The sequence below is a fragment of the Natrix helvetica genome (genome assembly GCF_964273705.1).
Source record: "Natrix helvetica genome assembly, chromosome: 1".
NCBI classification, from domain to species: Eukaryota; Metazoa; Chordata; class Lepidosauria; order Squamata; family Natricidae; genus Natrix; species Natrix helvetica.
This window is the reverse complement of record NC_138548.1, coordinates 374,740,476-374,754,322: the sequence shown is the minus strand read 5'-3', so window position 1 is coordinate 374,754,322 and position 13,847 is coordinate 374,740,476. Positions and strand designations below refer to the sequence as shown.

Here is a 13,847-nt window from a genome sequence, read left to right as displayed (position 1 = left end):
GGCCTTACCAAGGCATTATAAAGTGGTATTAACACTTCATACGATCTTGATTCTACCCCTCTATTTATGTAGCCTAGGACTGTCTTGGCTTTTTTGGCAGCTGCTGCACACGGCTGGCTCATATTTAAATGGTTGTCCACTAGGACTCCAAGATCCCTTTCACAGTTACTACTATCTTTCCCACTCCCTGCCCATAATTCAATAAGAATAGATCTTGGTGGCCTTCTAGTCCAAACCTCGGCTCAAGCAGAAAACCTTATACCATTATATACATATAACCCCATACCATATCAGGGACTGAGTGTGTCTACTTTAATGAAAAGAAGGACCAGGGGAGACATGATAGCAGTGTTCCAATATCTCAGGGGTTGCCACAAAGAAGAGGGAGTCAAGCTATTTTCCAAATAACCTGAGGGCAGAACAAGAAGCAATGGGTGGAAACTAATCCAGGAGAGAAGCAACTTAGAACTAAGCAGAACTTTCCCGGCAGTTTGAACAATTAATCAGAGGAACAATTTGCCTGCAGAAGTTGTGAATGCTACAACACTGGAAGTTTTTAAGAAGATGTTGGATAACCATTTGTCTGAAGTGATGTAGGGTTTCCTCCCTAAGTAGGGGATTGTACTAGGAGACCTCCAAGGCCCCTTCCAACTCTGTTATTCTATTCTATTCTATTCTATTCTATTCTATTCTATTCTATTCTATTCTATTCTATTCTATTCTATTCTATTTCAAACAAATGGTTGTTCAATCTCTTCTTAAAAACCTTCAGTGATGGAGCACCTGTCAGGGGAAATATTTCACCCTCAACTAATGAGGCTTAGACCGTGGCTTTTCCAAACAGGCATATTCTTCAAGAAGCGAAAAATAAATAAAACCCGAAAACGTGTTCTAATGAAAAACAAACTTTTAATACAAAAATAAGAAAATAGAAATAAAACAAATCTATTTAATTGTTACATTTTGGCAGAAGCAGTTTGTCTCCCAGCTTCCTGGCAGACAGACAAAGATCAAAAGGGAAGAAGTCTCTGGAATGTGTGATGTATATAAACATGTTAAGCATGCGCAATAAATTATTGCTGATAAAGCTTATGACCTGCGCAGTAACTCTTTCAGTTCAGCTAGCAAACAAATTAATGCAGTGGCAGCACCCATGATTTCTGGAGGCAAGCTGTTCCACTGGGTAATTGTTCTCGTGTTAGGAATTTTCTCCGTAATTCCAGGTTGTTTCTATCCTGATTAGTTTCCCTTCATTGTTTCTTGTCTTGCCCTCCGGTGCTTTGGAAAATAAATTGACCCCATTCTCTTTGGGGCAGCCCCTCAAATACTGGAACACTGCTATCATATTACCCCTAGTCCTTCTTTTTTCTAAACTAGCTAAAAAAACAAATACTGCATTTGTTCTTCCTATGTTTTAACCTACAGGTCTTTAATCATGTTAGTTGCTCTTCTTTGCCCTTTTTCCACAGTTTCAACATCTTTTTTGTAATGTGATGACCAAAACTGGATGCAATATTCCAGGTGTAGTCTTACTAAGGTTTATAAAGCGGCATTAATACGTCATGTGATTACATCAGGGGTTGCCACAAAGAAGAGGGAGTCAAACTATTCTCCAAGGCACCTGAGGGTAGAACAAGAAGCAATGGGTGGAAACTAATCAAGGAGAGAAGCAACTTAGAACTGAGGAGAAACTTCCTGACAGTTAGAACAATTAATCAGTGGAACAGCTTGCCTCCAGAAGTTGTGAATGCCCCAACACTGGAAGTCTTTAAGAAGATGTTGGATAGCCATCTGTTTGAAACAGTATAGGGTTTCCTGCCTAGGCAGGGGGTTGGACTAGAAGACCTCCAAGGTCCCTTCCAACTCTGCTATTGTATTGTATTGTATTGTATTGTATTGTATTGTATTGTATTGCATTGTATATGTGCTAGTCGTTCCCGACTCTAGGGGGCGGTGCTCATCTCTCTTTCTAAGCCAAACAGCCTGCGCTGTCTGAAGACGTCTCTGTGGTCATGTGGCTGGCATGACTAAACGTCAAAGACACAAGGAACGCTGTTACCTTCCCACCAAAGGTGGTTCCTGTTTTTCTACTTGCATTTTTACGTGCTTTTGAACTGCTAGGTTGGCAGAAGCTGGGACAAATAACGGGAGCTCACTCAGGTATGTGGCGCTAGGGCTTCAAACTGCCGAATTTTGCTGACCTTTATGATCGACACGCTCAGCGTCTTAGCCACTGAGCCATTGAGTCCCATTCAAATTAACAGAGGATGTTTACTTACCGAGCGAGGCAGAGGCATTTCCATCAAAGCTATGGAGATATAGGCCGTAAGAGTAACACTGTCATCAACTCCACCCTGGAAGAAGGAAGACAAGCAGATATCAGCCCTTCTGCCAACTTTTTAGTCCTCTTTCCAAGATCTGTATCCCATCACACTCAAACAAAGGCAAGTTTTTCCCCCCCCTGGCCTATGCATAATGTGGATAGAAATAGAAATAGAAATTTAATTTGTTAGCCGCTCCCTCTCCGCAAGGGACTTGGGGCGGCGTACAATAAAATATACATACATACATATAAACATAAAATACATACATATACATACATATACATACATGCATGGAGGAGGTAAAAATTAAAAATACATTACATTAATAATAATAAAAATTTGTCATTAAAAATACCCCAAAATAATAATAATAATACAATTTAAAAAGGACTGTCAGGAGGAAAAGGATAAACTACGGTTGAGCCAGGCCAGACAATTGAAAGAGGTGGGTCTTGAGCTTTACACGGAAGGAGCGGAGATCGGAAGTAATCCTGATATCAAGGGGGAGGTCATTCCACAGGGCTGGGCCCATCACAGAGAAGGCCCTGCTCCTGGGTGTCGCCCCCCGACACTGTTTAGCGGACGGCACCCGGAGAAGTCCCTCCCTGTGTGAGCAGATTGGTCGTAGGGATGTATGGGGCAGGATGCGATCCCGCAGGTAACTAGGTCCTGTGCCATGGAGCGCTTTAAAGATCATAATCAGAACCTTGAAATGCACCCGATAGACCACAGGAAGCCAGTGCAGCTCGCGCAGGAGAGGTGTTACGTGGGAGAACCTAGTCCTCCCCATAATCACCCACGCGGCCGCATTCTGGACCAACTGTAGTCTCCGAGTGCATCTCAAGGGAAGCCCCATGTAGAGAGCATTGCAGTAGTCCAGGCGAGACGTCACCAGCGCATGCGACCATTCGAGGACATTTCCAATCTCCATCTTCCCTGAGCCATCGTGGCACAGAGATTAGAATGTAGTATTGCAGGCTGACTCTGCCCACTGCCAGGAATTCGATCCTGACCAGCTCAAGATTGACTCATCCTTCCATCCTTCCAGTACAGTCAGTAAAATGAGGAGCCAGATTGTTGGGGGCAAGATGCTGACTCTGTAAAACCACTTAAAGAGGGCTGTAAAGCACTATGAAGTGGTACATAAGTCTAAATGCTATGCTGTTACTCCTCCTCCCATGTCTCCACCCTTCGTTGAAGCTTCATCTTATTTTGGGCAGTATAAATCTCCATTTCTGCCTTCTGGTACAGCTCCTACAACCTACCTTAAGGCCATTTGCTAAGCCATAAGGGATGCAGAACTCCAATGCTGCCACCTAGTCGTCATTGGGAATTTTTCAGCCCGCATATGTTGGCCTAATAGTCTTGGGGTAGGAGAGGACCAGCCCACCCATTGCATTAAAAAAAAAACCTTAGAAAAGAAAATTCTGCTGTATGCAAATGATGTGTTTTGCACAATCATACTGTCAGGGATCTCCAAATTTGGCAACTTTAAGACTTGTGGACTTCCAATTCCCAGAATTGCCTAGGCCTGTGATGGCGAACCTATGGCACGCGTGCCACAAGTGGCACGCGGAGCCATTTGTCAGGGCACGCAAGGTGCTGCCCTGTCAGCTGGCCAGCGCGCATGCGCGCGCTGGCCAGCTGAGTTCACCTTTCTAAAAACTATTTTTCGCCTTCCCCAGGCTCCAGAGGCTTTATAGGAGCCTGGGGAGGGCGAAAAAAGCCTCCCCAGCCCCCCCGGAGGCTTCAGGGACCGTCCGGAGGCTTCCCTGAAGCCTTCGGAATGCTTAAAACCACCCTCCGAGCAAACCGGAAGTGACTTCCGGGTTGCTCGGAGGGTTGTTTTAAGCGTTCCGAAGGCTTCAGGGACCGTCCGAGGCTTCTCTGATGCCTTCGGAGCACTTAAAACAACCCTCCGAGCAACCCGGAAGTCACTTCCGGTTTGCTCGGAGGGTGGTTTTAAGCGCTCCGAAGGCTTCAGGGAAGCCTCTGGACAGTCCCTGAAGCCTCTGGAGGGCCTCCGGGGGGTCGCGGGAGGCTCTTTTCGCCCTCCCCAGGCTCCTATAAAGCCCTTGGAGCCTGGGGAGGGCAAAAAAAAAAGATGTAAAAATGGGGGGGGGTCGCACGTTTTGCGCGCATGGGCACTGGGGGGGTCGCGCGTTGCATTATGGGTGCCCGCACGCCCGCACTCGACCCCCCTGCGCTCCCCCCACTTGTGGCACGCGAGCCAAAAAAGGTTCGCCATCACTGGCCTAGGCAATATGGGTGGTTGGGAAATTCTGGGAGTTGGCATCCCCAAGTCTAAAAGGTGTCACGTTTGGAGACCCCTGCTATATGGATCATTAAACTATCCAATATTTATCCCCAATGTGAGAACATTATCATTTTGGCAACCCCAATCTTGTCAATAGCTTTCCCAGCAAACTGCCACTCTATTTTTAAATTGTTTTTCCAACTCAAGGGAAGGTCAGACAGAAATTATCAAAAGGCAGTCAGAACTCTATTGATCCACATGATATAAAACTGAACAGAAGGGAAGCAAAGTTGGGGAAAGAAAGGAGGGAGGGAGGGAGGAAGAAAAGGAGGGAGGGAAGAAGAAAAGGAGGGAGGGAGGAAAGAAAGAAGGAAAAAAGGAGGGAGGCGTTGCCATGAGTTGGGCAGCCATATACGTTTCTTTAATAAATAAAACAAAATTAATAAAATAAAATAGTAAAATACCAGATCTATCCAATACCAAAACAAGAAACAGATGGAAACCAGATCTTCCATCCCGAATGCGACTCCCGGTTCATAGCTTATTGTACAATTCTGACTCATGAATCTGAACATTTATTTCACTAGAAGTAAGGCTTTTGAGTTTGATGCATTGCCATTGCAAGAATTCTTCCATAATTACACCTTACCTTTTCTACAAGAAAAGCACTTCTTAAAAGTTCCCAGATTATTGTTTGTCCATTGAATTGTTTCTGGTCTGAAAGAAACTTGATTCTGATCCAGCGGTGGGTTTCACATTTTTTTTAGAATCTCTTCTGTAGGTGTGGCCTGCTTTGTGGGAGTGGCTTGCCATCCATGTGACCGAGTGGGAGTAGCTTGTGGTCCTGTGACTGGGTGGGAGTGGCTTGCCAGCCATGTGACTGGGTGGGCGTGGCCAACTTGTAAAATGTGGTGAAACTCACTTAACAACGCTCTTGCTTAGCAACCAAAACGTTGGCTCAGAAACTCTTGGCATTTGAAGCACGCAAATCTTAAAGTTGTCAAGTTACAAGACCTTTCCACCCCTAACCCTTTAGGAAAAAACCCCCATGGGTGTTCAAAATTGACAGTTTTAAGACTTGTGGACTTCAACTCCCAGAATTCCTCAGGAACTCTGGCATGGAAGTGTGCAAGTCTTAAAGCTGTCAAGTTACAAGACCCTTGCACCCCTAACCCTTTAGAAAAAAAACCCCAGGGGTGTTCAAACTTGACAGCCTTAAGTCTTGTGGACTTCAACTCCGAGAATTCCTCCTCTCGCTCTTCATCTTGATGATGTGCAGACGGGCCGGGGGAGGGAGCTGGAACCGGTTCTAAATGGCCTAGTAGATTTGTGGAACCTCTTCTATAGAAGAGGTTAGAACTGGCAGGAACCCACCCCTGATCTGACCTTACTTCCAGCAAAACCATACTTAAAACTATCATCCAACAAATATCCCCCCCCCCCTTGTACCTTTAGTGCGTTGTTCAGCAGAGACCCCATGTTTAGGAAGGAACCATCTGGCAACTGCCTCATTGCCAGCAAGTTCTGAGCATCGGAGGTATGTCTTTGGTCCACGGAGATGAAGGGCGCCGCCTGAGTGAAACTCTTCAGCACAAAAGCGGTCAACCTACAAAATAACCCAGAATACAGGAGAGTTTTCATTTTCCCCTTGTATCAAGTCTTCTAGTAGGAGGTCTTCTTCAGGATGGGGCCTTCTTGGTCCACAAAGAATTGTTTGCTTCACTCAGAAAAAGGGACTTATGACCGTTTTTCACACTTACAACATTGCAGCATCCCTGTAGTCGACATGATCAAAATTCAGATGCTTGACCACTGCTTCACCTTTACGACGGTTGCAGTGTCCCGGGGTCATGTGATCCCCTTTTGTGACCTTCTCACCAGCGAAGCCCATGAAAAACCAGATTTCACTGAACAACCGTGTGACTAAATTAACAACTGCAGCGGTTCATTTAACAACTGTGATTAAAAAAAGTTGCCCGATGGGGCAAAATTCACTTAACAAAAGTTAAGCAAAAGAAATTTGGGGCGCAATTGTGGTCGTAAATTGAGGACTACCAGTAACATGCTCAGAGGTTGGGATTATGGACTGCAAAGTTCCCTGCGTTTTTTTAACATGCACCTTATGTTGTCAAAAGTTTTTTGTGTGTGCCTTGGCAGGGAGGGATAGGACACTCCACACCCTCACCCCCAAGTAAAGCTGCTAGCATCTTCCCCACTCACAGAGTTATTATCCCTCTTATTTAGAATGTTTCATTTCCTCTAAAAAAAATTTTTAAAGCTCCTTGAGCTGCGTAATTATCTTGGCAACAATACAGGTGCTCTCCACTTAATGACCACTGACTCGGCAACTTTTAGAAATTACTACAGTGCAGAACGAGACTTATGACCTCAAAGTTGTGGCCAATCCAGAATTCCTGTGGTCATGTGATTGCCATCTTTAATCTTCATTTCTAAGAAGCAAAGTCAATGGGGAAGCCAGCAGGAAATCGCTAATCACAACCATGTGATGTTGCACTTAAGGATAGTGTTTGATTTGCTTATTGACCACAATCAGTCAACTAAGTTCACAAGGATAGAGTTGCTGGTTCATATTGCACTTACTCAAATTACTTATATGGAGGCTATTTGACCAGGGTCTATGACAATACACCACCGCCAGCTCACCATGACCAACCTGCCATGGCCAACTCATTACAGCCAACTCGCCACAGCCATCTCGCTACAGGATAACTCGCTGCAGGACAAGAGTTACACTAATATCAAAGATATGGTGGAATAGAATCATTAAAGAAAGGATGCTAAAGGAGGGACAGAATGAAATGTGAATGGCAAAAATTAAAATATTTTTTATTTGTATTTATTTTAAATAGAATTGTTAAATTGTCCCACAAAGAGTTGTCTTTCAGCGAGTTGGCTGTGGCAAGTTCACCAGCTGCAAGTTGCCTGTTGTGAGTTGGCCGTGGCAAGTTGGCCGCAGTGAGTTTGCCACAGTTGGCTGTGGCAAGTTGTTCCATTCCCATTTGAGCATTACCTTATCCAGCAAAGTGTCAGGTTTCCAAAAGATGCCCTAATTAATTCGTGAGCCTCAAGCCAAGTTTCAAAAGAAATCCAGTCATTTATTAGGAACATCATTTTGACAATACCTCATTGCAGTTAGATCTGACCTCATTTAAATTATGGCTGAACTTTATCCCTGTGTCTTCCCTCCCCTCAGTCTGTGTCATAAATCACATTCCCCAACGAGGTGCACACCTCATAAGCCTGCTCTAGTAATCTGAGAACCGACTCTAGCTGAAGGTATGTGTGGTATGCATACTCCTCCTTTCCTCACCATGGCAATTTGATAACAGAATGCAAATGCTTTATGAGTTGACGCAAAGTTTTTTTCTAACTTCCTACTGTAGCTCTTGGCCTTCTAATTTTCTGATGGTCTCCTATTCCAAGTGCTACCAAGGTTCAACACTCTTACTGTGTTTCCCTGAAAATAAGACAGGGTCTTATTTTCTTTGGAGCCCCGTAATAAGCGCTTGGTCTTATTTTCCAGGAGGTTTTATTATTTTTGAGGTGCAGGAGGCATTGAGCATGGTCACCTCATGGCTGCTGCTATAGCACAATATTTTCAGGGAGGGCTTATTTTCAGAAGAGGGCTTATTTTAGCGCATGTGCTCAAAAGCCCGATTGGGTTTATTATCCGGGGAGGTCTTATTTTCAGATAAAGAGAGTAGCTTCTTGCTGTTAGTGGGAAGGGGAGAGGAACAGCAACACTGAGAAATATTTTTCCATAGAACAAAGAAATCTCACCAGGTATTTCCTATCTCTGACCTCCCTTCTCCAAAGGTGCTGTAGGAACCGTCATAATGCTTGTAGTTTAGTTGCCTCTGATAGCCTGAAGCAGAAGATGAACATGAGTGGCAGCCAGAGAAAAATGTGCAAAACCCCTTTCAAATGCAATTCAACACGCTTGTTCAACTAGCCAAGTCAATTTGATTCTGAAATGGGATTAAACCAGTTAGGGATGATTGATGGCCAGAACCCACCCAAACTACAAGTTAAGCATCAACGACTGTGCTTGGCTACAGCTTCTTTTCCCAACAAACAGCACTGTCCTATGAGATTGTACAAATTTCAGAGTATCTGCAGGATGCATTCCTTTCCAGCTGGTCCCAATTGACCTTATATTTCCAATTTCTTCCCGGGCATTTCTCAGCTACTCCAGGATAATACAAAGGAAAGGTTTTTGATTGCTCCTTTCTGCACGGTTCCTGCCCTCCTCTTTCCAACAGTTGAAGGGTTCCACATTTGACTCCGCCAATCAAATCTGACCAACCATATTTTTTTGGAGTATAAGATGCACCTTCTCCCCCACCCCTCCAAAAAGAGGGTGAAAATCAGGGTGCATCTTATACACTAATACAGCATTTTTGGGTTTTTGAAACCCCGCTCCACACATCCTGTTTTTCACTAAAATGGATGTGCAGAGCGTTTGGGAGGCCTGCAAAGTGCTCCTGGGGGCCGGGGAGGGCAAAAAGTTTTGTTTTTGTTTTTACCTCTTCAAAATCTTGGTGCGTCTTATACTCCGGTGCATTAGTCCAAAAAATACAGTAATTTACAACCTCCTTAATCAATAAAGAGCAAAGTTCCCCTGCCCAGCCATGTCTGACTCTAGGGGACGGTGCTGATCTCCCTTTCCTAGCAAGAGCTCCAATTGTCAAACTCACAGCATGCAGTGGCACAGTGGTTAGAATGCAGTACTGCAGGCTACTTCTGCTGATTGCCGGCTGCCAGCAGCTTGGCGGTTCAATTCCCACCAGACTCAAGGTTTACTCAGGCTTCCATCCCTCTGAGGTGGGTAAAATGAGGAGCCAGATTGTTGGGGCTGTTACAGGCTGACTCTGTAAACCACTTAGAGAGGACTGTAAAAGCAGTGTGAAGTGGTATACAAGTCTAAGCGCTATTGCTATTATGCTGTTGCAACCATTATCGCTTCTCGGCTTGCCAACAAACAAGCGGGGAGGGACGGGTGAGAAAGAATGCAGACTCCATACTTCGAAGAGGAGAGGCATCAAGGGTGCACTTGCAGGTGTTAGCCAAATCCAAAGACTCTTTCTCATAACAATACAAAAACACTCAATTGGACAATGTGAACTGCACAAATAGTGGGGAGAGGGAATTTCATATTGAACTATGTGGGTTTGTGCAGGAATTAGGTAGAACTGGTTTTGCCTTCAATGGTGCCGAAATGATGTACTCAATACAGTTTTGCACTGAGACATTGGCAGGTTTCAAACGTGCTTGCCTTGGTTGGGCTTGTCAGTTGGGACGTTGACATCCTCATTGTCAGAAGATATTCTGGTGGTCATGTGGCCAACATGGCTATATGCTGAGACACACTGAACGCTGTTACTTTCCCGCTGAAGTGCTGCCTATTTATCTACTTGCAGCTGCATGCTTTCAAACTGCTAAGTCAGCAGGAATGGGAGCTCATTCCGTCATGTGGTCCTTGGGTGGGTCTCAAACTACCAGCCTTCCAAACCCAGAGGCTTAACCACTAGGCTATTGCACCCCTTCCTTAATCAATACCAGTGGCCAATCTGTGGATCAAGTCTTTGAAAGTTCCTAACCTCAGTAAGAAAACAAAGGGGAGAATTCATGTGGGACTGTCCTGGGATGCTTCTCACCTGTCACTAAATATCCAATGGCCTTGGATTTGATTTCCTCGGTCAGTTGTCCAGTCTTATTGAGATAGTTCAGGATGTAGATATTGGGGGCAAAGAGGGCCATGTTCTGCTCCCCACAGCCATAGGGCATCTTGAGAAGCTGATTGAGGTTCTTTATCGCTCCCCCTAGAATGTCCCCTGCAATAGAGAAAGCGGTGGATGGAAAATAGGGGTCATTAGAAGATTTTGGAATGGGTGTGTTGTGGGTTGGGAAGCTCAAGTCCAGAACCTCTGAAGAAGAGACCAGATAACTCTAGAAGAAAATGACACAGTAAAGCTGTAGAAGAATGGACATTTAGGAGGATGCTTCTGACCATTCCCAAGGCAGATATAGTTTAAATGACACTGTTGACATTGCTTGTGGAGAGTTGGCAAAAGACATCTAAGCCTGACCCTGTGAGAGCTTATGTTGCTCACCTCTAAATGACCAAAGCGGAAACTTCCAGATAGAATGGTTCTAAGGAGATCAAGCCAAGGACTATCCAGTTCAGCAATCTGTCAAACAGTGCAGGCATGAAATCCTCTTATCTTTGCTACCGATTCGGTAGCAGGAGTGCACGGACCTGTGCGCTCGCTTCGCTTGCATGCAGCATAGCTGGGCATGCACAGAACCTTCTGTGTGCATGGTGACGTCAGGGTGGGTAGGCGGAGCATCTCACCCCCGCCACTTCTGGTCCGCACGAACCGGTGTGAATACCACCTCTGCAACAGTGGCCAACGAAGCAGAGTCTGATAACCTTTGACATTTTAATCAGCAAAGATTCACTCTGTAAAATAACAGGGTTGGAAGGGACCTTGGAAGTCTCCGAGTCGAACCTCAAGAAGGAGACCCTATACCATTTCACAGGTGGGTGTCCAATATTATTTTTAAAATCTCCAGTGATGGAGCACCTAAAATCTCTGGAGGCAAAACATCCCACTGGTAAAGCTACAAAGAAGAAGGTTCAGCTTTGATGTCAGGTGAACATCAACTGCCAGCCAGTGGCAGTTATCCTGAAGTGGCAAGTTATCCTTCAGCGGGGAAGTTCTTCAGCCAGAGGCTGTCAGAAATGCTGAACTGCAACCTGCACTGAACGGCAATAAATGATCTGTAAGATCACATTCGATTTTATCATTTAATAAGGCAGGTGAGGCAGAGGAGGTAGAAGCATAACGTCTGGAACACCAAAAGTAGAGAGAGAAAAAAAGGAAGGGAAGGGGGTTTGAAGAGCTAGAAGGAGGGTTCCTATACTTACCAAGCACACAAAAAGTCGCCCTGGCAGAGCCTTCCACAACATTTTCTGGCACCTTCAAAGAAAGAGGTACTGATTGTACGTCTCCTGGAAGAAAACAGAACATAGATGGTTGTTCTGACCCCCCTTCCTCCTTTGCCCACACAGAACACGCTCCGGAACAATACGAATTAACAAGGTTTATTCCACAGACAGACAGAAAGTTCCGTGGCAGTAAACCACCACGACAAAGCTCACAAATACAAGACACGAAAGCAGCTATCCAGCCTGCTACGTTTTCAAGACCAAAACTTCTTGCAGGAGTTCTTTGTTGACTGCTGCAAAGGGCGTATACACAGTCAACCCTTTTATAGCCTGAAGAGGAGTCTCCTGATCAGCAGCTGAGAGCCCTTACCGCCGATAATTGCGCCCTCGCTCCTTGCGTCTATGGGCACGGTGATAACGGGCATCCAGGAACTCCCTGTTAATCTCTGACTCACTGTCTCGTGACTCCTCCCCACTGCTCCAAGGCATGGCATCAGGAGCCCCCCTCCTCTGGCTCTCACCGCTGCTCCATGCCTCAGGCGCCTCCTGGTGGCCCACCAGACTCTCCGATCCCTGCTCCGAGTCGGAACCCTGTCCAGGGTCCTCCACATCCTCCTGAGCCGACTCATAGGGACCCTCACTCTCGGAGTCTGGTGGCAACGGCAATGGCTCCTGCTGCGCCACAACAGATGGTGCTAGAAGCCCTACAGCCGTGATGGCAAACCTCTGGCACGTGTGCCACAGGTGGCACACAGTCATATCTGCTAGCACGCGAGCCGTCACCTCCAGTACATATGTATGTGCCGGCCAACTGATTTTCGGCCTCCCAGGAGAGCTGGAAGAGGCCATTTTCACCCTCCCCAGGTTCCAGAGACATTCCTGGAGCCTGGGGAGGGCGAAATCGGCCTCTCTCTCCCTCCCAGAGGAAATAACAAGCTGAGCTTGGAGGCGAGCAGTGTGGCGTGTGAGGGGGGGTGTAGCATGTGGGGGGCGCTTTGCATTATGGGTGCTGGCACACGCTGTTGCACACACATGGTCACATTTTTGGCACCCAACATCAAAAAGGTTAGCCATCACTGCCCTACAGGGTTTGTATCTCAGTTGGGGTATCCAGAACAAAAGGAGATCAAATCCTACAATAATGTCACACTGAGACATTCTAGGGTCTTTAAAATAATAATAATAATAAATAATAATAATAAATAAATAATAAAAAAATAAAATAATAATAATAATAAAAAAATAATAATAAAAAAATAATGTCACACTGAGACATTCCAGGGTCTTTAAAAAAAACCAATCTCAAACCCTCTAAACCGCCTCAATTAAAAGTGGATTTTCCGATTGGTGGATCCTCTGATTTCAATCTCAAGCATTTCCTCCTGCTGTCAAAATACATCAAATTGTAGGTGTCTCCCACAAATGCTTCCCCACCCCACCCCAAATTCCTTAGAATGCAGAATAACAGAGTTGGAAGGGAAAATCCATTTCCACAAGCGGCGGGCATGTGTGCCCACAGTTCGCACGAATGGAGCTTCGCACACATGCAGGTTTGGCCGTCGCTTTCGCAGCCCAGTTCCAAATGGTTCATGGCCTGGCACCAAGTCGCAGACTGGGGGTATGTGGACTCCTGTTCTAGTTCAATCTCCTGCTCAAGCAGGAGACCCTATGCCAGTGATGGCCAACGTTTCGGTCATCGTGTGCCCAAAGCGTGCGCTCGCACCTGCACCCATAATGCAATGCATACATGGCCCCCACACGCCCTACCCCCGTGTATGCGCCCATGACTCCCCCACATTCACATGTGACCCCCATGCTACCCCTGCCCCCTGTATATGTACATGTGACCCCCCCTTATGGCCCATTTTGGACCTAGTAGGCCTCCCTCCAGGCTTCTTAGAGGAAAAACGGACCACCACCACCCGCTTGTGCATGTGTGTCTTCCATGCGCCCAACCACCCCATTCATGCACGGCAGAGACCCGAAAATCAGTGGCTGCATGGTGTGTCCGCACGCACAGAGGAGCTGAGCTGGGGAAGACAGCTCATGTGCCCGCAGAGAGGGCTCTGCATGCCACCTCTGGCACGCCTGCCACAGGTTCACCATCACGGCCTTATACCATTCTGGAGAAATGGCTGTCCGAGCTCTTCTTACAAACGTCCAGCGATCGAGCACCGAAGGCAAATTGTTTCACTAGTTAATTGTTCTCACTTTTTAGATTCCAGCTAGGAAAGCAAGTTTCTTTAAGCACTTAACTATTCACTATTTAGCAAATATTAACTATTTTTAAGGT

The 13,847-nt window shown here is 45.9% G+C and overlaps 2 protein-coding genes across 2 annotated transcripts in view; both read right to left on the bottom strand.

The window, feature by feature from the left end:
* The window catches only part of LOC309383785 (vomeronasal type-2 receptor 26-like), a 261,853-nt gene that overhangs the window by 52,434 nt on the left and 195,572 nt on the right, over positions 1–13,847 (bottom strand). The gene's annotated exons all lie outside the window — the stretch shown is intronic.
* LOC309383752 (alpha-2-macroglobulin-like) overlaps positions 1–13,847 on the bottom strand; it is a 90,992-nt gene that overhangs the window by 12,476 nt on the left and 64,669 nt on the right. Inside the window, exons 23-27 of the mRNA XM_081936592.1 lie at positions 11,534–11,617; positions 10,260–10,436; positions 8,383–8,467; positions 6,031–6,187; positions 2,280–2,354 (exon numbers count right to left, since the gene is read on the bottom strand). Of these exons, the coding sequence (XP_081792718.1) occupies positions 2,280–2,354; positions 6,031–6,187; positions 8,383–8,467; positions 10,260–10,436; positions 11,534–11,617 (578 nt within the window). The remainder of the gene's footprint in view (positions 1–2,279; positions 2,355–6,030; positions 6,188–8,382; positions 8,468–10,259; positions 10,437–11,533; positions 11,618–13,847) is intronic.